The sequence below is a fragment of the Hyperolius riggenbachi genome, chromosome 1 (assembly GCF_040937935.1).
Source record: "Hyperolius riggenbachi isolate aHypRig1 chromosome 1, aHypRig1.pri, whole genome shotgun sequence".
Lineage (NCBI taxonomy): Eukaryota > Metazoa > Chordata > Amphibia > Anura > Hyperoliidae > Hyperolius > Hyperolius riggenbachi.
This window is the reverse complement of record NC_090646.1, coordinates 606,760,931-606,784,521: the sequence shown is the minus strand read 5'-3', so window position 1 is coordinate 606,784,521 and position 23,591 is coordinate 606,760,931. Positions and strand designations below refer to the sequence as shown.

At 44.2% G+C, this 23,591-nt stretch overlaps 2 protein-coding genes across 2 annotated transcripts in view; one reads left to right on the top strand and one right to left on the bottom strand.

Annotated features, from left to right (window-relative positions):
- The window catches only part of CWC27 (CWC27 spliceosome associated cyclophilin), a 217,651-nt gene extending 214,512 nt beyond the window's left edge, over positions 1 to 3,139 (bottom strand). The window contains exons 1-2 of the mRNA XM_068249756.1: positions 3,023 to 3,139; positions 413 to 509 (exon numbers count right to left, since the gene is read on the bottom strand). Coding sequence (XP_068105857.1) covers positions 413 to 509; positions 3,023 to 3,064 — 139 coding nt within the window. The 5' untranslated portion in view covers positions 3,065 to 3,139. The remainder of the gene's footprint in view (positions 1 to 412; positions 510 to 3,022) is intronic.
- Positions 3,140 to 3,367: 228 nt separating this feature from the next.
- Positions 3,368 to 23,591, top strand: part of SREK1IP1 (SREK1 interacting protein 1) — a 78,734-nt gene continuing 58,510 nt past the window's right edge. Inside the window, exon 1 of the mRNA XM_068249750.1 lies at positions 3,368 to 3,448. Within this exon, the coding sequence (XP_068105851.1) occupies positions 3,436 to 3,448 (13 nt within the window). The 5' untranslated portion in view covers positions 3,368 to 3,435. The remainder of the gene's footprint in view (positions 3,449 to 23,591) is intronic.

Here is a 23,591-nt window from a genome sequence, read left to right as displayed (position 1 = left end):
GCAGATACTTTCAACTGGTTGATAAAGGCCAGCAAATGAAATTCTACATCACCACAGATATTACACCAACAGCCTTAAAGGGAACCTTAACTGAGAGGGATATGGATGTTTCCTTTTAATAATACCCATTGCCTGGAAGTCCTGCTGATCTCTTTAGCTGCAGCAGTGGTTGAATCACACACCTGAAACAAGCATGTAGCTAATCCAGTCTGACCTCAGTCATAGAACCTGATCTGCATGCTTGTACAGGGGCTGTGGCTAAAAGTATTAGAGACACTGGATCAGCAGGGGAGTCGGGCAACTGGTATTATTTTAAAAGGATAAGTCCATATCCTTCTTAGTTTAGGTTCCCTTTAACTTCCACTGAATGAGTAGAATGGTCACAAGAAGTCATGCAGAAAGTCTCATTTACCTTCCAAGCAAAGTTGGACAAAGTTGCGGCAAGCTCTGGGGGCTTCTTTAGACCACAATTCAATATCAATTTCTCCAGCTGTCGTCTTCAGTAAAACCTAAAAGATAGATGTTATATTATTACAAAACCGCAAAGGCTGGTAGAAATTATTTTAGATACTTTTCTGTCTTCTTTTTACTGGAAGCAAATCAGAACTACAGTTCCCTTCACTTGCCTCCTCTCTGCCATGTTCTATACCGTACACCTAAATAGCATTGTTTCGATGTCCATTGCGTGGCAAAGGGAAATTTCGCTAACATGATTGGTTCTTGCTTCACCAGTTCTCCAATGACAGCCCACTCTACAGCTTTTAGGTTTTGGATTGGTAGTAATAATTACACCCACAGTATTCAGCCAATTAGAAAGCTTCAAGTTGTAGAGAGTGCTGTGATTGGAGAACTGTTCCCCTTCAGATTTCGCGCTGGGTCACCTCAACCATACTAGTGCCTGCACGTCTTCTATCCTCCGTGCATGAGCAGTTCCTTCTACTGAGCATGTGTGGTTTATGAGGGACGTCCGGAAATATGAATGAGAACAATCACCAGAAAGGAGAATGGGAGCGACACTGGAGCAAACCAGAAGCATACGGAGGTGAATTGGAGTTAAAGCGGAATATAACCCAGCATTTCTTCTTTGCGCTAAAAAATTATTTACCGCATATTACATACAACCGGCATTTTTTTTTAGTCCAGCATTCAAAGGGTTACACACGGAGCTTGAAAATCCAGTGCAGAGAAATCTGGACGCATCCGAAGTTGTAGATAATGTTATCTTGTGTTTACTTAAATGTATCAAGTGAGGAATGTGACACATTCTCTGGCTGTGCATAACCTGGACACAGACAGAGACTCAAACCATTTCTGAATTTAATACATAATGAATAAAACCAGTTATTAATAAAATACGAAGTCAGCTCCTAAAGTAAAAAACTGTACTTTTGGGAACGTAAAATTTGTAAATGAATAATAATACTTATGCACAAATGCAAATATGGTAACCATATGGAATATAAAAAGTAGGAAAACATGTTTTTATTGAATATTATGTCAGGGTTTTAAACCGCTTTAAGTGGACAGCACCACGTTATTAAATGTAAGCAGTACCGTCAGGTCAGGTTTACTTTAACTGCACAAATTAAACACTAACCACTATTATTTTTTGTAATGGCAAAGGCCCTAAAACATGGTCAGGCTCAGTTCATGCTACACTTGCTGCCTTGCATTTTGATGGACCCGGCAGTGGACCCCAAACGGACTGGTCATTGACTGCAAGAGGAAAACCGCTCTGAAAAATGCTAGGCTTGTTTAGAAAAACTCTTTAAACATGTCTAGAATCGCTCTGAAATCTGCTTCAAAAACCTCTAGCATTTTAAACCTCTAGCATTTTGCTGATATTCTAGAGTTTTTTGGTGTGCACTGGTGCTGGGCCTTACTTTGCTATGTTGATTTCTGCACCATGCATCAGTGTGATGAGAAGGAACATCAGACAGTCTATGAACAGCTCTGTCTGATGGGCACATAAGCACTGTATGCCGCTGGCAACGTACTGCTTCATGCAATTCTGTGCACAGCCCCATTTAGTGTAGGGGAATGGGGTCAGCAGTGCAACACAGACCAATGCACTACATTATGGCCACCTGGGTCACATAGCTACATGCTAATTTGCAAGCACACAAGTGTGAATGGTCTCTATTGCAGCCTAAAGTCCATGCCCTAGAGAAGTCACAGAAAAATTAAAGACTAATTAAAAACAAAATGATCTTCTTTTAGGGCTTGTTCAGACTGGCATCTGCGGAGCGTTTACCGCCAGTGTTCGGGACTTGGCGTTGGAACGCTCCCATTCAAATGAATGGGCACGTTTGCACCAGGCTTTCACGGGCGTTTACGGGAACGCGGCGTTCAGGTCCCGATTTTCCCTGGCGTTCAAGGTGACCTTAGACACTACATGTAGCGTCCTGGGGCGGTTAACCGCCACGGGTAATGTTCCCCTAGGGGAAGAAAAACGCTGACCGCATCCGAAAGCTACGTGAAGGCTGCTGAAAGCCCAAACGCGTAGCCGCCGCAACGCCACCAAACGCGACGCCACAGAAAGCCAGGCAGACGCCCGTGTGAACCAGTCCTTATAGTGAATATTGTAAACGTCCAAGTATATCATTCAGACGGAGGCAAGCGCGCAGAAAAACATTTTTCAGCTTTCGTTGGCTCTTCCCGGGGTGCAGTGGTAAATGATGTTGCTTCCAGGATCTGCTAAGCTGACTATGGCAAAAATCGGGATTATAAACACGGGATTTGCACAAACGCCGGTAACCGATCGTACTGATGGTTGTCAATTCGTCTGAATGGACAGCGTTAAATTACTAGTAGCACCAGGGCTGTTGTTTACATTGCAAAACCATCCATGTCAACCAGCCCTTAGAATAAGGGTGACCCAGAAGCACTAGGAGTGACAGACATGGACAGTAAGCCCCAATTTACACAAATTACATTAGTATGCCTGCCCACACACCCCAAATTACAAACCTATACATTCCCCCCAATAATGGTTTCCTCCTCTGGACCGACTCCCCCATACCTTGCCGTTAGTGGGCGGCTCCTGGATGTAGATATTACTCATGTTGTTGGGAGCTTCTAGTAGGAAAACAAACTACCGCATGCAGCCTGAGACGGCGGACTGAACCACTCAGCACCTGGAGGGGTGGAGACGGATGCATTACAACCTAAACAAATGAAAATCTAAAAGCAGCTTAACGGAAAAAATAATTCTTATTGAGGTGTAAAATTCTCTTATATCTATGGTATGCTGCAACAGGCTATGTTAACCCCGCCAGTTTCGAATTTACCGGGTCTGCTCTTTGGTACGTTCCGGAGTGCATCGTTCGAAAGAGCCCCGCGTAAACTGGCTCTTATGTTTAGTTCCGCTTTTCTGCGTGGTTGAGCGAAAATTTCCTGTGGGGTGTGAGAAGTGCAGCGCAGCCTGAGAGCGCCATGGCTATTCCGGGTGAGTCCTGCGGCATCATTCATGGGGAGGGCTGGTAGCTGCTTCTGTCCAGTGCTGCCGACTCATTCCTTGAATCACTGAAGTGTATGTTATGCAGGTTCTGATGATAATTACAGTAAGCGCCCATGCTGAGTCCATCGTACCAACCTGTGCAACTTACATGTGTCATTATTACAAGGGATAAGTTGGTATAGCAGCTGCTGCATGTTTAGTTTGGGTTAATGAACAGTGCTTTATTTCTGTAATCGGGAGCAGTTGGCTGCAGTGAACTGATTAGATGCCATAAAACCTCTGTGGGGCAAACATGGTAGCAGGATAGGTATGAAAAGTTTATTAGTACTGTGAGGGAGCTGTGATCTGGATGATTTATTTTCGATCCTTTAAATGGAAATATGAATATGAAACTCCAGAAAAGCTCTATTTAAGATTGATTCTACAGATACAGTTATTGTCTCTTAAACAGGGCCGGTGCAAAATAACCTACCCGTGGTATCTTCCTACATTCACTATCAAACGTATAGGGAGGAGGGTTAGGGGGAGTACATTTGAATTCGGCGGCGGTAGACTTGGGCGCAGGATCCAGCTGTTATATGGCTGGTCTTGCTTCTGCACAAGTCCGGGCCGAACTAATTACTATTCCCCCTCCATGGATAGTGGGGGAATGAAATAATTCGGCTTCCAGCGATAGCTGGAAGATGAATTATTATGATTTTTAAGCAACCTCGGCTCCGTCTTCTGACGGCACCAACCTTATTCACTGAGCGCCGCTATAGACTGAATCCCTTTATAGTCTATGGCGGCGCCCAAATCTAGCAGCGCTGAAAAGCACTGCTCCGGGTTAGGGGAGGGGATAGTAAATTCTATGGGATGTAGGCTAGTTCGACAGTGTAGGTTAAATGGTTGGAGCACCGGATTTGTACTCTTTACCACCCAAGGCCACTATCACCAGCCACCCCCTTCAGTATTGGTAGTGAGATGACCCCTCCCCTTCCCTCCAGTATAGGAAGCCAGATGACTCCCTTAATCCCTCCTCTTCCAACCCCCTTTCATTATAGGTAGCCAGGTTGCCTCCACACTGCAGGAGTCCACTCGTTACCAGTGCAGAAGCTTCCTCTTTATTTCCGTCTCCAATGCTGTCCAAGTCCATAACCGCCGGCCACAATGCAAACGTGCACAGAGAGCAAGGCGGGCAGCAGAGTACTGCAGTCAGGCGCTCGTCTGATCTCCCTGCATTGCAGCATTTGTAAGCTTGCAAATGGTGCACCAGTTTAGCCTGCTGCTTTGGTGCCCCTGCTCCTGTGGTGCCCTAGGCCACAGGCTAGGTGGCCTTGGCCTAAATCCGGCTCTGCTCTTAAAGGATACCCGAGGTGACATGATGAGATAGACATGTGTATGTACAGTGCCTAGCACACAAATATCTATGCTGTGTTCCTTTTTTACTTTCTCTGCCTGAAAGAGTTAAATATCAGGTATGCAAGTGGCTGACTCAGACAGGAAGTGACTACAGTGTGACCCTCACTGATAAGAAATTCCAACTATAAACACTTTCCTAGCAGAAAATGGCTTCTGAGAGCAGTAAAGAGATAAAAAAGGGTCAATAGTTCATAGCGTTTAGCACTGGCATACCTAAATGAAGGTGTCATTGAGCAGAAGCAATAAATCAGTAAAAACTTTAAAAAAAAAGTGGATTAAAAAATAAAACTAGGGGATATCTTAAAAAGTCACTTAGGAGAAGGAAGATAGACACAATTGTTTATTTTTGCCTCGGGTATTCTTTAAAGGAAATATCAGGCAACTTTATCTCAAATCTGATTTACTTACCTGGGGCTTTCTCCAGCCCCTCGCAGCTTTCTGTCCCACGCAGACAGCTCGGTTTGCAGCCGCCAACCTCGTGGTCGTCCTTACTGCGCCTGCGTGAAGCGCCGCTTTCATTCAAGCCCACATTGTCCGCAGCGTACTGCGCAGGCACAGAAGTTCTGCACCTGCGCAAGATGTGGGTAAGGACGACCTCGCACCGTGCGGTACCCCAGGCCGGTGGCTGCGAACCGAGCTGCCTGCGTGGTACAGACAGCTGTGAGGGGCTGGAGAAAGCCCCAGGTAAGTAAATCAGATTTGAGATAAAGTTGCCTGATGATTCCTTTAAAGAATACCCGAGGCGAAAATAAACAATTGTATCTATCTTCCTTCTCCTAAAAGTGACTTTTTAAGATATCCCCCAGTTTTATTTTTTAATCTAGATACTTACCTAAGGAAAGGGAAGACTCTGAGTCCTATAGAGCCTTCTCGGTCTTCTCAAGGTCCCTGCATTCCCACGCAGGCTCCCCCTTTAGCAGTCTACGACCAAAACTAACATTGCAGTGTTAGTTTTCCGCCACACATAGCGTTTTGCTTTTTGGCCAAAAAGTTCCATTTTGGTCTCATCTGACCAGAGCACCTTCTTCCACGTTTGCTGTGTCCCCCACATGGCTTGTGGCAATCTGCAAATGGGACTTCTTATGCTTTTCTGTTAACAATGGCTTTCTTCTTGCCACTCTTCCATAAAGGCCAACTTTGTGCAGTACATGACTAATAGTTGTCCTATGGACAGAGTCTTCCACCTGAGCTGTAGATCTCTGCAGCTCGTCCAGAGTCACCATGGGCCTATTGACTGCATTTCTGATCAGCGCTCTCCTTGTTCGGCCTGTGAGTTTAGGTGGATGGCCTTGTCTTGGTAGGTTTACAGTTGTGCCATACTCCTTCCATTTCTGAATGATCACTTGAACAGTGCTCCGTGGGATGTTCAAGGCTTTGGAAATCTTTTTGTAGCCTAACCTTGCTTTAAATTTCTCAATAACTTTATCCCTGTCTAGTGTGTTCTTTGGACTTCATGGTGTTGCCCCCGATATTTTCTTAGACAACCTCTGAGGCCGTCACAGAGCAGCTATATTTGTACTGACATTAGATTACACACAGGTGCACTCTATTTAGTCATTAGCACTCATCAGGCAATGTCTATGGGCAACTGACTGCACTCAGACCAAAGGCGGCTGAATAATTACGCACACCCCACTTTGCAGTTATTGATTTCTAAAAAATGTTTGGAATGATGTATGATTTTCGTTCCACTTCTCATGTGTACACTACCTTGTGTTGGTCTTTCATGTGGAATTCCAATAAAATTGATTCATGTTTGTGGCAGTAATGTGACAAAATGTGGAAAACTTCAAGGCAGCCGAATACTTTTGCAACCCACTGTATTTATCAGGGCTGTGGAGTCGGAGTCGTGGAGTCGGAGTCGTGGAGTCGGAGTCGTGGAGTCGGGCAATTTTGGGTGCCTGGAGTCGGAGTCGGGAAAAAATGCACCGACTCCGACTCCTAATTAATTTGTAACTGTAATTAAAATAGAAAATATGATAAAATGTTCTATTTCTCAGATAATAGTCATTAAAAATAATGTATATATACAGTATATATACAGTAAAAGCTGTGCTTAGTCCACAAAAATGAAATAAACCAATCAAAATTAGTTACTTGTGCTGCTTCAATAAAGCAGTCCCTGTATTTTTAAGGTCAGATATACATATCTGATTGTGACTGTATATATGATGTGTACACAGGAATCTCTTATATATACTAAATAACATCTATGTTGTAAGAATAAAGCCTGATGTGTAGCTGTGTCACTAATACAGATTGTCAATGAGATGGAAATAATTCTGCACTGATGCTGATTTATGCAAATGTATGCACTCCCTTTGCTGATGAAATCAAATAATTTGATATGTTGTTAAAATTTGGTTTGGTGACTACAAATTTAAAGGGTACCTGAGACGGATGAAAAGTAAAGTTTTATAAATACCTGGGGCTTCCTCCAGCCCCCTTCAGGCTAATCAGTCCCTCGCTGTCCTCCACCACCCAGATCTTCTGATATGAGTACTGGTAATTCAGCCAGTCAGCGCTGTCCGGCTGCATGCCGCTCCCACAGCCAGTAACATTCTGTACCTGCGCAATAGTGCTGCACAGGTGTAGTATGCTCCTGGCGGCGGAGTGTGTGCATGCGCACTACGCCCGACTGGCTCAATTACCTGGACTCATAGCAGAAGATCCAGGTGGTGGAGGAGGACAACGAGGGACTGATTATCCTGAAGGCGGCTGGAGGAAGCCCCAGGTATGTATAAAACTTTAATTTCATCTGTCTCAGGTTTACTTTGTTACACAGTAGTACTATACTCTAAATATGCACTCCCCACAGAGCTGCAGGGAATCCACTGAGAATGCTGTGCACATTGAACACAGAGGTGTTGTCTGTCACCCAGAATCTCCTCATTTCCCTGCAGAGTACCTGCACATCATTCTTACATGTACCCACACTTACATTGCCTAGGGCCTGATAGATGTTCTTTGTTCCGGTTTGTACCTTTTACAAGTACTCTTACCAAGGACTAGTTTTAGTCTAAAGGGAATAAATATAGTAGTCTACATATCCTTCTCACTTCAGTTGTCTTGTAAAATTCCTAAGCGTTGGCAGTTAAGAGACGAATTTCATGTTACATACTTTTAATCAACAAAATTGTAATATGCAAATTAGAGGAGTCGGAGTTGTGGCGTCGGAGTCGGTAGAATCCTAAACTGAGGAGTCGGAGTCGGTGGATTTTTGGACCGACTCCACAGCCCTGGTATTTATGGTCCTGCGCATTCAGGTGCTTCATTCAGGTAAGGTGGAAATAGCCAAACCCGATCGTATCTGCTCTACTGGGCAGGTGCAAAGGACTCGCGCCTGCGCGGTAGAGCGGATCCGATTGGGTTCGGCAATTTCTGCCTTAACCCGAATGGAGAGCCACTAGTGCGCCTGTGCAGGATCGCAGTAGGTAATTACCTTGCTGCGGTTCGGGGGGCTGCAGCGATGGTTTGACGTGACACCGGAGGACGGGGGAAGCCTCCAGAGGCTTCCCCTTCCGAGGTAAGTATCCCCCAGAGGTTTTTTTTTTTTACATTACAGATTTTCTTTAACAATTAAAACATTTCAGCTCGATCATGAAATGAAGTGTGGATACTTTATTCAGCATGTGTAATCACAAGAATGGTGCATGGACACGTTTTATTTACACACTTGCACAAGGGAACACGTCCCTACTTTTTCATGTCTGGTAATCGCCTCTGATTTATAGCTTCCATATTCATGAATATTCGATACCCGATTAAAAATTTAAATAAATCCCAGACTGCAGATACAGAGTTTTGCAAGAGAAATCATGAGCATGGAGTGGTGGATATCAATCATTTGCATTTAGATGGCTATTAAATATTAATTCCATCTATCCTGTTCATTTGCATTCTGTGCTTTAGCATTTGCTTTTCTTTGATGCAGTGAGTTGGTTTTTGGCTTATCAGTTGTAAGGTGGGTCACTGACAGTGAGAACTGACAATGTTTAATGATTTCCTCTATTTCAAAGAAAGATGCAGTGTGTACATGTAGGTATTTAGCATGGAAGTTGGCAGATAAAAGGGTTTAGTACTTTTACTGAGGTTTTGTATCATACAGAGATTTGGTACTTAGATCTGTGCTGGCACATTAAAGAGTTCCTCAGTACAATGTGACCTGTGTTGGTAGACACAACTGAAATAGTTTCATGCTGCTCTTATCAATGTGTTCTGTAAGGTGTAAGAATAGTCAATTTTAAGGTTTAAGGTGCGTACACACGCACTACCAGCGGCAACGACGGGTCCGCTGGACCCTCCAGCATGGGCGTCTTTTAGCCGACAGTAGCGCGTGTGTACGCGCTGTCGGCGGACTGATAAGGCTGTTTCTGAACAATCTGCGGATCGTTCAGAAACAGCCTTATCAGTCCGCCGACAGCATGTACACATGCGCTACTGTCGGCTAAAAGGCCGCCCAGCGGTAGGGTCCGGCGGAACCGTCGTTGCTGCTGGTAGTGCATGTGTACGTACCTTCAAAGTGTACCTGAAGTGACATGAAATAAAAATAGGTACACATAGTGCTACTAAGAAAGTCCATTCTGTTCTTGTACACCAAACTCTTACAAAGAAAAAAAAAATGGTGCTTGTGTATTAGCTTGAACTTGCAGCTGATTTGCAGAAGAGAGAGAACTTCATCAGAAGAGCACTAACCTCCCCTCCGCTCTGCCTAACACTAACCTCCCCTCCGCTCTGCCTAACACTAACCTCCCCTCCGATCTGCCTAACACTAACCTCCCCTCCGCTCTGCCTAACACTAACCTCCCCTCCGCTCTGCCTAACACTAACCTCCCCTCTACGTAACACTAACCTCCCCTCTACGTAACACTAAACTCCCCTCTACGTAACAATAACCTCCCGTGTGCTCTGCCTAACACTAGCCTCCACTCTGCCTTAAAACACACAAAAAATGAACTTTATCTAAAGCTATCTGTATCTCATTATAAAATTACCTTCCTGGACATAAAGCATTAAAAAGCTTAAAGAGTAACTGTCAGGCTGCAGAAGCTAATTTAAACCTCTATTCTCCTGTGTTAAACAGTTTAGAAGGAAGCCCAAAAGCAATTAGTGAAGATAAAAATCTCAGTTACCTTTGATGTGTGCTTATCAGCAAGTCTGTTATTCTTAACCACCCTGGCGTTCTGATTATATCGCCAGGGTGGCTGCGGGAGGGTTTTTTTTGAATAAAAAAAAAACTATTTCATGCAGCCAACTGAAAGTTGGCTGCATGAAAGCCCACTAGAGGGCGCTCCGGAGGCGATCTTCCGATCGCCTCCGGCGCCCAGAATAAACAAGGAAGGCCGCAATAAGCGGCCTTCCTTGTTTTGCTTATATCGTCGCCATAGCGACGAGCGGAGTGACGTCATCGACGTCAGCCGACGTCCTGACGTCAGCCGCCTCCGATCCAGCCCTTAGCGCTGGCCGGAACTTTTTGTTCCGGCTACGCTGGGCTCAGGCGGCTGGGGGGACCCTCTTTCGCCGCTGCTCGCGGCGAATCGCCGCAGAGCGGCGGCGATCAGGCAGCACACGCGGCTGGCAAAGTGCCGGCTGCGTGTGCTGCTTTTTATTTGATTAAAATCGGCCCAGCAGGGCCTGAGCGGCGACCTCCGGCGGTGTTGGACGAGCTCAGCTCGTCCAGACCGCTCAGGTGGTTAAGAAGACGCAAGCCGCATACCATACTGCAAAGCATTCTGGGGCTCTCCCCTCGGCTGCTAATGAGACGTTACAGCAGCTTGTAATCGTGTAGCACTGATAAATCTAGGGCAGAGTACACTGCAGGAGTCAGCTATTGTTCCTAGCCACATGGCTCATTAATATTCACTGCACACTGTGTTGTTCAAGTAGGAGCTTATCTGTGATCAGGAAGCAGGCAGGACATGAGGACACATTTGACAGAAAAACATGGAGCCTGCCATGAGCTGTCAGGAGCATCTATCTCTGCATATACTATATACAAATTCTGTGAAATCCAAACGTGGACAGTGAAATGCATATGTAATGTAAGTACAGCCAATCTTTAGCTACTGATATATGTGTTTATTTTCTCTGAGACCTTATACCTAACAGCTCCTCTTTAAAGAGAATCTGTACTATAAAATTCTTACAATAAAAAGCATACCATTCTATTCATTATGTTCTCCTGGGCCCCTCTGTGCTGTTTCTGCCACTCCCTGCTGCAATCCTGGCTTGTAATTGCCAGTTTTAGGCAGTGTTTACAAACAAAAGACATAGCTGCTAACCAGAGTGTGATAGGCTGAGAGGAGAGCTTGGAGAGGGTGTGTAAAGCTTCTGCCTATCACTAGGGCTGTGGAGTCGGAGTCGGGGCAATTTTGGGTGCCTGGAGTCGGAGTCGGGGAAAAAATGCACCGACTCCTAATAAATTTGTAACTGTAATTAAAATAGAAAATATGATAAAATGTTCTATTTCTCAGATAATAGTCATTAAAATAATGTGTATATATGCAGTATATATATACAGTAATAGCTGTGCTTAGTCCACAAAAATGAAATAAACCAATCAAAATGAGTTACTTGTGCTGCTTCAATAAAGCAGTCCCTGTATTTTTAAGGTCAGATATACATATCTGATTGTGACTGTATATATGATGTGTACACAGGAATCTCTTATATATATACTAAATAACATCTATGCTGTAAGTATAATGAGATGGAAATAATTCTGCGTTGATTCTAATTTATGCAAATGTACGCGCTCCCTTTGCTCATGAAATCAAATAATTTAATATGTTGTTAAAATTTGGTTTGGTGACTACAAATTAAATGGTACCTGAGAAGGATGAAAAGAAAAGTTTTATACATACCTGGGGCTTCTTCCAGCCCCCTTCAGGCTAATCAGTCCCTCGCTGTCCTCCACCACCTGGATCTTCTGCTATGAGTCCTAGTAATTCACAGGGCTGTGGAGTCGGTCCAAAAATCCACCGACTCCGACTCCTCAGTTTAGGATTCCAACAACTCCGACTCCTCGACTCCGACTCCTCTAATTTGCATATTACAATTTTGTTGATTAAAAGTATGTAACATGAAATTCGTCTCTTAACTGCCAACGCTTAGGAATTTTACAAGACAACTGAAGTGAGAAGGATATGTAGACTACTATATTTATTCCCTTTAGACTAAAACTAGTCCTTGGTAAGAGTACTTGTAAAAGGTACAAACCGGAACAAAGAACATCTATCAGGCCCTAGGCAATGTAAGTGTGGGTACATGTAAGAATGATGTGCAGGTACTCTGCAGGGGAATGAGGAGATTGTAAACAGACAACACCTCTGTGTTCAATGTGCACAGCATTCTCAGTGGATTCCCTGCAGCTCTGTGGGGAGTGCATATGTAGAGTATAGTACTACTGTGTAACAAAGTAAACCTGAGACAGATGAAATTAAAGTTTTATACATACCTGGGGCTTCCTCCAGCCGCCTTCAGGATAATCAGTCCCTCGTTGTCCTCCTCCACCACCTGGATCTTCTGCTATGAGTCCAGGTACTTGCTCCAGTCGGGCGTAGTGCGCATGCACACACTCCGCCTCCAGGAGCATACTACACCTGTGCAGCACTATTGCGCAGGTACAAAATGTTCCTGGCTGTGGGAGCGGCATGCGGCCGGACAGTGCTGACTGGCTGAAGTACCAGGACTCATAGCAGAAGATCCGGGTGGTGGAGGACAGCGAGGGACTGATTAGCCTGAAGGGGGCTGGAGGAAGCCCCAGGTATGTATAAAACTTTACTTTTCATCCGTCTCAATTACCCTTTAATTTGTAGTCACCAAACCAAATTTTAACAACATATCAAATTATTTGATTTCATCAGCAAAGGAAGTGCATACATTTGCTTAAATCAGCATCAACGCAGAATTATTTCCATCTCATTGACCATCTCTATTAGTGACACGGCTACACATCAGGCTTTATACTTACAGCATAGACTTTTTTTAGTATATATAAGAGATTCCTGTGTACACATCATATATACAGTCACAATCAGATGTGTATATCTGACCTTAAAAATACGGGGACTGCTTTATTGAAGCAGCACAAGTAACTAATTTTGATTGGTTTATTTCATTTTTGTGAACTAAGCACAGCTATTACTGTATATATACTGTATATATACATTATTTTTAATGACTAGTATCTGAGAAATAGAACGTTTTATCATATTTTCTATTTTAATTACAGTTACAAATTCATTAGGAGTCGGAGTCGGTGCATTTTTTCCCGACTCCGACTCCAGGCACCCAAAATTGCCCGACTCCACGACTCCGACTCCACAGCCCTGGTAATTCAGCCAGTCAGCGCTGTCCAGCCGCATGCCGCTCCCACAGCCAGGAACATTCTGCACCTGCGCAATAGTGCTGCACAGGTGTAGTATGCTCCTGGCGGCGGAGTGTGTGCATGCGCACTACGCCCGACTGGCTCAAGTACCTGGACTCATAGCAGAAGATCCAGGTGGTGGAGGACAACGAGGGACTGATTATCCTGAAGGTGGCTGGAGGAAGCCCCAGGTATGTATAAAACTTTAATTTCATCTGTCTCAGGTTTACTTTGTTACACAGTAGTACTATACTCTACATATGCACTCCCCACAGAGCTGCAGGGAATCCACTGAGAATACTGTGCACATTGAACACAGAGGTGTTGTCTGTCACCCATAAACCTTGTTCAGATTGTGCATGAAGAATGTGTAATAGAGGAAGAATCTCCTCATTCCCCTGCAGAGTACCTGCACATCATTCTTACACTTGGACAAATCTAACACGTATGCCAGGATCCTTCTACTAGACTTTAGCTCGGCGTTTAACACCATCTGCCCCCGCATACTGCGGAGCAATCTGGAAGAGCTAAATGTCCATCCCACCCTTCGCCTGTGGATCACTGACTTCCTGACCAACAGGTCTCAAGTCGTGAAGCTGGGGGATGTCATCTCTCAACCAAGGGTAACAAACACGGGGGCCCCACAAGGCTGTGTCTTATCACCGATCCTGTTCTCCCTCTACACAAACAACTGTAGATCCAGGGCAAACTCTGTCAAGGTCATCAAATTTGCGGATGACCCCACCATCGTTGGCCTGGTGACCAACAGTGACGAACAGGACTACCGCCGGGAGGTCGACAGAATATGCCAGTGGTGCAGGGATAACAGACTGGTCCTTAACACAGCCAAAACTGTTGAGGTGATAGTAGATTTCAGGAGGCATGCTCCCGCCCCCCCACTAATCTACATTGATGGCTTTGAAGCTGAGCGAGTGGCCAGCGTTCGCCTCCTGGGAACCACCATCCCAAATGACCTGACCTGGAAGGAAAACCCCACCTTAACTCAGAGGAAAGCCCAGCAGAGGCTGTTCTTCCTCCGACAACTGAAGAAGTTCGGCATGGCCCAGGAATTGCTGACGAACATCTACACTGCCACCATAGAGTCCGTCCTCTGCTCTTCGATCCTTGTATGGTACGCTGGATCGTCCAACAGGGATAGATACAAACTTCAGAGGATCATTAGATCGGCGGAAAGGATCATTGGGAGACCACTCCCCTCACTCGACTGCCTACATCTCTCCAGGCTACGCTCCAGAGCACTGAAGATTACCGGTGACCCCTCACACCCTGGTCACTGCTTTTTTTCCCACAATCCTTCAGGGCAAAGGTGAGACGTAGCTCCTCCCAGGAACAGGAACAGACAGCACTTCCCCTATAAAAAAGTCACATGGTTAGTCCACCCTCAGTGCTGTTTGTTCCTGCGTCCAGGCAGGTCAGCATCTCCCCTTTGGGTGAAGCCTGTGTGCTGGGCTGCAGGTGGATCCTTCTGGGTGGCTGAGACTGTGGTACTGAGGCAGTCTGGCCATGCGCCCCAGGCTGGATCTTTACTGGGGTTTGCCTACCTTTCTCTCCCGCTGCCAGGGAGAGCAAGTGTGGAAGGCGTGGGTTTCCCTTGGCGGCCTTGCGGCGGAGTGAGCAGGACGGAGGTAAGCCGGCGGCCATGTGCAGCGTAGAGCGCATTGCGGCCATTAGGACGCTTGGCCGCGTCCGGATGCGTAATTTCCGGCGGGTATGCCGGATGTAGCAATTTATAGAGCTGGTTCATTACTCCTTCTGAACCTCCGGTCCGCCCCTCATCCAATTGCGGCAGGCCGGATATGTTTTAAAGGGGAGGCTGCGCAGGCCTGTTTGCACTGTTGCTCAGAGGGAGTTTGGTCCTGCGCTGGACATGAAAGTTTGGAGACCTGTCAGACGCTGAGAGGATTGAGAGCAACCAGGCCGCCCAGAAGGTGAGATAATGGCTTCTCTTTCTGGGCTAAATGTGCTAAAGCTGTACAGAGTTACATGCCTTGTTGGTTTTGTTTGTTTGCAGGCCAAAACTGAGGCTGCTGCTAATACTGCTGGGGCTGCTGCTGCAGATAAGCATAGGCTCCCTCCTAATTATAAGAGATGCCCTTTGTGCAATTTTAAGCTAATGTTGCCCTATGCAAAGACTCGGTCAGTTGTGCATAGAGAGGGTTATGAGGGAGGAGCCGGGTCACTCTGTTCAGAATACATTGAGATTCTTTAGAGAGGAGATTAATGCTTCATTGGAATCAATTAAGTCCTCATTATTGAATGCTAATCCATCTACTTCTCAGGTTGCTGTATCTGGAGTATCTGTGACTGAGGTTGATGTTAGTCAGGCTGAGTTTGCAGCTAGTTCTGAGGATTCAGACATTAGAGAAATGAAATCTGAGTCTGTTCCAAAGTTTAAATTACGTATTGAGGATACGGAGGCATTGATTGCTGCCATTAATTACTCTTTTGGAGTTGAGTAAGGATGTGGTAGCTAATTTGTCTATTCATGATCAATTATACAAAGCTAAAGGATCCACTTGATAAAAAAGTGGATGCTTATTTGAAGAGGTCTTTGGAGGCTAGTGTGGCTATGTTTAGGCCGGATGTTGCCTCTACAGGTGTGGTCAGAGCTTTGGAGCTGTGGATTAATCAGCTCAGAGCTAATATTCTGGCACCTGTTGAGCATTTGTTGAATTCTATTGTGATTCTCATTAAATCTGCTGCATATTTAGCTGATTCCTCGGCTGAGGCAATTGGGTTTACACCCACTGCTGAAATTAATGATCAGCTTTGGAAAGTACATCGAACAAAAAGAGAAAATTTTTTCCTAAAAAGAAAAAAGCTGTTGCAACTAAAGCTTTTTTTGTGAGATCAAAAAGATGCCTCTAAAGATCAGAGAAAAGGCAGAAAGTGGACTTCTGACAAGTCCGGGAAAAGGGGCTTTAAATATAAAGCTCCGAAGACCCAGTCAAAATCCCAATGACTCGTGTCAGGCGGTGGGGGGAGGCTAAGATGCTTCTCTCTCAGGTGGGCAAAAGGGGCAAAAAGCCCGTTTATTTGCCGAACAATAAAGTTTGGTTACCAAATAGTTTGCGCTCCATCCATCGTCAAGATTTGTGGTCTCAAAGGCCCCAGGAGATCCCACTCTGTTTCCAGAAATTTTGAGTTTATTGCAAAACATGCTAAAACAGAATGTATTTTATCCTGTGCCGGATCAAACAATCCGAAACAGTCTGTATGCATGTTGGATTATTAGAGCTCTGTACAAATTAACAAGCTGACACATCATTGCATTCCAGCGGTGTGTAGCTGCTAAGGGTAACAATGGTTAATTTGCATATAGTCAGCAGTGATGCACTGGGAGACATCTCAAGCTCATTCCAACCTGAATTATTGCAAATTCTTTCTGTTTTAAGAAAGCAAACTTTTTTGCTTTTCTTAGCATTTTAGTAAGAGGGCTTTTAGGACCATTGTAGCCTCTTACACACTCTGAGTTCTGGGTCACCATGAGCTTGCTGGTTAGTCTGTGTCCCGTGCCAGTAAAGGAACAAAAGCAAAGCTTCTGCTTCACTATTTTTGTAGTAAAAAGTCGTTGGGGAAGTTCCGCCTGATTCTGAACCTAAAAAGACTTAACCTGTTATGAGACAGAAAAAGTTCGGATGGAATCCATTTTTTCAGTAAGGGAGCTACTGTTTCCAGGGGCCTTTATGGCATCTCTCAATCTAAGAGATGCATATTGGCATTCACCAAAAATCGCAAAAATTCCTAAAATTTGCAGTTGGAGTAAATAGGAGGGTAGAACACTACCAGTTTGTTTGCCTTTCGTTTGGGATCACTTCTGCCCCAGTAGTGTTCACAAAGATGCTGGGAGAAGCATTGATTCCGTTAAGAGAGCAGTCGATTTTAATCATTCCGTGTTTAGACGACTTGCTTATTCTCGGAAGTTCAGCAGATCATCTGACAAATCATTTAAATCTGGTATCGGAACATCTCCGATCCCTAAGTTGGATTATCAACCTAGAGAAGTACTCTTTGATTCCAAGTCAGAAAACGCCTTTTCTAGGCATGCTAGTGGATTCATTAAAACAGAGGATTTTCTTTCCTCCGGAAAATATCCTAAAGATAAATTTGGCAGTGAAATCCATTACAGAGGGAAGACAAGGTTTCCCTAAGGATGATTTTGTCTGTGCTGGGATTGATGTCATCCACAATGGTGGCAGTACCCTGGGCACTGGCGCACATCAGGAAGTTGCAGAGTTTCCTTCTAGGAAATTGGGACGGTCGTCCATAAACATAAGATTTCAAAGTCACAATTCCTCAAACTGTGGTGTTGTCTCTGCAGTGGTGGTTGGAGGAATCCAACCTTGTGAAGGGAAGGCTTTGGAAGGAGCCTGTAGACAAGGTAATTACTACGGATGCAAGCGCTTGGGGCTGGAGAGCTCGTATAGCTCACAGAGCCTTTCAAGGGAAGTGGACAGAACTGGAGTCTGAGGTCATCCAACTGGAGGGAATTAATGGCAGTAAAGCGGGCCTTATTTCAGGCGCGATCGATACTGTCACAGTCCAATGTTCTGATCCACTCTGACAATGTTACGGCAGTAGCGTTTTGTCAATAAACAGAAAGGCACGAGATCCCTGTTGTTGCAAGAAGAAGTGGAGGAGATCTTGTCCTGGGCAGAAAAGAATGTGTTATCCTTGAGAGCTGTTCGTCTCGAGGGAACACTCAATATAGAGGCAGACAAACTGAGCAGAAGCAGGATTCTGTCATCAGAGTGGTCTCTAAACAGAGAGAGGTGTTCCCAGACATCACAGAACTATGGGGAACACAGTCAATCGATCTGTTCACAACAGAAGACCATGCCCAGATTCAGAGTTTCTTCTCCCTCAATCCAAGAAAGCATATATCTGGGGGTGACTGCATTCATTCAGGAGTGGAACTTTCCACTTCGGTATGTATTTCCTCCTCTCAATTTGATTCCGGCAGTTATCAGCAAGGGGTTGTCAAAATCGGATGATTTTGATTGCACCTTAGGGGACCCTTGGAGACTTCCTTGCAGGCCAGATCTGCTGCTGCAAGGGAACCTGTGGCATCCACATCCAGGCAGATTGAATCTGTCGGTCTGGATCCTTACTCAAAAAATTGGGAGTATCTGACAAGGCAGCCTCTACATTGATTGGTATCCGTAAAGAAGTTACTAGGAAGATCTACTTGAAATACTGGAAAACTTTCCATCTTTGGCTGTCCGGCTTTAAGTTTGATAGCCTGTCAGTTCCAGCAGTCCTGGATTTTCTTCAGGAGGGTTGGGATAAAAATGTTTCTGTAAGCACGCTTAAAGTGCAGATTGCTGCTTTATCTGCTTTTTCAGTTATCCCCTTGTCTTCCTCTCCTTTTGATAGTGAGGTTTCTGAAGGCTTTTTCTAGGAAACTGCCAGTTTATAAACCATACGTTTCTCCTTGGGATTATCTGGGGTTTTAAAGGGGACTGTCCAAAGGTTCCTTAGAGCCTCTTAAACAGTTCTTTAAGATATCTTACATTAAAAACAGTATTTTTTAGTAGTCATCACTACAGCCAGAAGGGTCAGTTCTTTAAGATATCTTACATTAAAAACTGTATTTTTTAGTAGTCATCACTACAGCCAGAAGGGTCAGTGAGCTACAAGCTTTGTCTATGAAAAGTCCTTATTTTCAGGACATATCCAGAGTTTTGTCCGAAGGTTATGTCTAGGTTTCACAGGTCGCAGGATATTATTTTGCCTACTTTGTGTGAATCCAAAGTGTGGAAAAGAGAGAATTTTTCACTCATTAGATGTTAGAAGATGTGTTCTGGAATATTTGAACAGAACTGCAGATGTCAGGAATACAGATTCTTTGTTTTATTTTCAGGGAAAACTGTAGGTCAGAGAGCTTCTAAATCTACTATAGCTAATTGGATTAGGTTAGCTATTATAGAAGCTTACAGTTATGGGAAGTGAGGCTCCTGCCTCATTTAGAGCTCATTCTACTAGAGCTAGGGCAGCTTCTTCGGCTAATAATGCAGGGGCTTCGCCTGAGCAAATGTGTAAGGCAGCAACGTGGTCAAGCTTTTCTACGTTCATCTGTCATTACCGAATTGATGCAATGTCTGCACACGACCAAGCGTTTGGTAGAAAGATTCTCCAAGCACTGGTCCCACCCTGAGGTTGTATTACTTGTTAATCGTCTCACCTTTGCCCTGAAGGATTGTGGGAAAAAAGCAAAGTTAGTACCTGCTAACGTTGTTTTGAACAATCCTTCAGGGCAACGATCCCACCCGGGTGTTAATTGTCTGTGTCTGATAGTTGCACGGTTATGGGTTAGTGGAATGTTCACCTGTCGGGTACTTGGCTAAACGCACTGAGGGTGGACTAACCATGTGACTTTTTTATAGGGGAAGTGCTGTCTGTTCCTGTTCCTGGGAGGAGCTACATCTCACCTTTGCCCTGAAGGATTGTTCAAAACAACGTTAGCAGGTACTAACTTTGCTTTTCATCAGTCTACCGTCAGGCCGCAGGTTCCGAGCCATCTACGCAAAAACTTCAAGGCACAGTAACTCCTTTTTCCCCTCTGCTGTCAACCTCCTGAACTCACTTGACTGAACTAGCGAACATAACTCTATGCTGAATCTGGACACTGTCACTGATCACTTTACTGTATTCTATTGCCCATTTTGCACCCCTGTTTTTGTATATAGTATGGACTGTTCTGCACTTTTTGTCTCTGCATGTTTGTCATTTTGTACTTTCTGTGTTTACTATGAGCAAGTGTAAGGTGCCAAACCCAATTCCGGGCATGACCCAGTCGTGCTTGGCGAATAAACTCATTCTGATTCTGATGCACCCACACTTACATTGCCTAGGGCCTGATAGATGTTCTTTGTTCCGGTTTGTACCTTTTACAAGTACTCTTTCCAAGGACTAGTTTTAGTCTAAAGGGAATAAATATAGTAGTCTGCATATCCTTCTCACTTCAGTTGTCTTGTAAAATTCCTAAGCGTTGGCAGTTAAGAGACGAATTTCATGTTACATACTTTTAATCAACAAAAAAGGAGTCGGAGTGTCGGAGTCGGTGGAATCCTAAACTTCGGAGTCGGTGGATTTTTGGACCGACTCCACAGCCCTGCCTATCACAAGCAGTGCTGCACATTCCACACATTCCAGCCTGAGCCCGACAGAGCTGACAGAGGAAAGATAAGATAAGATTTATTACAGAGACAGTGCAACTAGAAAAGGCTGCAGTATGCCAGAGCACATTAGAACAGGTATAGGAGCTTTTAGGATAGAAGAAATAAGGCTCAACATTTTGTTAGAGTCTCTTTAAGATTTGTATAATTTTTTTTTTTTTTTTTTTTTTTTTTTACCCTTTTAAATCCAAAGTAATACTGAGATTCTAGGAGAGCCCTAATTGGGATTTGAATACAGTTCTCATCATTTTTTATTTTCACTTAGTTTGCTTTAACCAGTTCACCACTAAGTGGTTTTTCTCCTTCTGGACCAGAGCAGTTTTCCCATTTCAGCTCTCCTCCCTTTCATTTGCCAATAACTTTATCACTACTTATTGTAACGATTGGAGTCAGCACGCAGAGAGAATCTGATTATTGGTGGTCTGCAGTATCACCAAGAATGCAGATATATACCTGATTATTGATGATCTGCAGAATCACCGATAATACAGATATATTGCTAACCTCTGGACACCTGTTGTTATGTGAGTGTTTGGTGTAACAGTAGTACTTTGAGCAATGCACCTGCTGAGCAGGTGATAATAGACAGTACAAAGACACTGCTCTAGGAGCACAGGAACCTTCCAGCAGCCTGAGGCTCCTCAAGGGGAGGTGTCAGGCTGAAGATAGGGAAAGCCAGAGAGTGAGTGACACCTGAAGGTGGATGTCACTATCTGGTCTGGAGACTATCTCTTAACAGGAGAGATAGCTCTCGAGGTCGGCCTCGCCTGGTCGGCAACACACTGACAGATAAAAGTACAAAGACAGAAGGCTGGTTCGGTATCCAAGGCAAGCAGGGTCTGGCAACGGAATATCAGATATGCGAGGTACCGAATCAGAAGACAGAAGAGTAGTCAGAAAAGCTATAAGTCATAACAGATATCAAACAATGCCTATTCTGGGTGCGAGGTCCTTGGTCTCAGCACCCTGGAACTAGTCTGAAGTATACACAAATGATAATACAGTTTCCTAGACTGGGTGCGAGGTCCGTGGTCTCAGCACCCTGGAACTAGTCTGAAATATAACACAGATGGTAGTACAGTTCCCTAAGCTGGGTGTGAGGTCCTTGGTCTCTACACCCTGAAACTAGTCTGGAGTATAAACAGAATAACAGTTCAAGTAATCTGGCTAAGTGTGAATTCCCAGGTCACCTGGTTCAAACACACTGTTGGATCTGACTAGGTCTGAGTGCTTCCACGTAGTGTTCGCAACGGCAGACAACTTGCAAGTGACCAGCAGGAACTATATATGGAGTAGTGCTCTCCAGCACCACCCCTAATTGCTCAACCAATAGTATCCCGCTCAGGAGTCAGCTGATTGGCGTGGTCAGCTGACTCTTCCTGCTTAGTATAAGAATTCTGCCTCTCAGCGCGTGCGCGTGCGTATTCCTAAGCCTGTGCGCACTAACAGACCCAGCCACACCAGACACGCTGCCGCGTGCAAACCGCCGCACTGGACGCGGAATCAGCCGCCTGCTCAGTAGCACATGTGGCGGCTTTTCCGCGATCTCTCACACTTATCACAAAAAAATGTTTTCTCTATCTTGTTTTTTTCACCACCAATTAGGCTCCCTTTGGGTCTTACTGAGGTAAGTATATAACTTTTTTTTTTTTCTTCAGTTACGCTTTAAAGCAAACCTGAAGCAAAAAAAAAAAACACCTTATGATGCTATATATGTGTATTATAGATAATGAACAGAACATTAGCAAAGAAGAGTCTCGTATTTTTATTTTCAGCTAAATAGCCCCCCCCCCCCTTTTTTGTTTTACATTGCGTTATACTGTCACAGTTGCAGTTTTAAAACCGCAGAAATAATGATCCTTTGAACTTTCTGCAGTAAAACCTTATCTCAAGCTTTCTCTCACCATTTCTTGGCTGTTTACATGGCTCAGAAAACAGCACTGTAGCTGACCCAAGTTGGGTCGAGTAGCTCAAAGAAGCTCTTTTGCATAGATGGCAATTGCAGTTTCTTAACTCTTCCTGTACTGGAAAACAATATGAAACTATTTTCTTTGCTACAAATGTTCTATTTCTTAGCTGTACTACACATACAATTCATTATATCATACGTTTATTTTCGCTTCAGGTCTGCTTTAAGCCAGGCTTCTCTGTTGTCCCACGTCTGGTTCTCTTGCGTATAAAAGTAACATAAATACCTTAAATACTGGTCTAATATTGTCCATTTATCAGCAGGAGTTGGATTGAAATAGGGGAGCTCACTAAATAATATAAAACGAAAAGCTATTTGATAAATAACATCAGATGATGGCTGCTAATGGCTTTTTCTGAGTAACCGACGTGAATTATATCAATTTATGGTTCTGCGGGAATTTGGAGTGGAGATATAAAGGATCTGAAAACCTCTTTAGCTTGTCACTCTCCTACCATTCTCTGTTTAATAGAGATCATTCTAACATAAGTCAGGTCAAGATATAATTCCATGTAGCACAACAATCGGCAGAATGCAGCTGCTCTCTAACCAGCAAACAGAATTATGGGCAGAGGAGAAATGCCTTTTTTTTTTTTTTTTTTTTTTTTTTTTTTTTTTAGATTAAATTCAATTTTAAAAGTAGCAATTTTCCCTCCAGTGACTGGACAGATTAGTTGATGTGTGTGCTCCTCTAAGATTGGTTTGACTGCTTTGCAATGTTTTTTTTTTTTTTTTTGTGGTGGGTTCATATTTATATTCATGTTTTACTGTCTACATGATGTTTGTATAACCCCTCTGCAAGACCCCCCCCCCCCCCCCCCCATGTTTATCTGGGTTTCCCTCAGATGCCAAAAATACACTGACTGGGCTCATTCCTCATTCACATTATATAGTTTTCCACTTTTATATGTGTATACAAGACCATTGTTCTTTGCCTTTCTTTTCTAATACTTTATTGTTACTTATATTTCTCTTATAAATAAAGAATTTATTAAAGAAAAGTTTTCCACTATCCTGCATTTTATAATCAGATTCCGATCCCTAATGGATTACAAAACGCGTGGTACAGTTAGCCACATAGGTACCAGACAGATCCGGCCCCTTAAGGGGAGACGTAAGTGTGAAGTAAAAAAAATTAGTTTAACTTGCCTGGGGCCCCCTGGAGTGATCCGGTTCCCACTCCGTCCTGAGTCC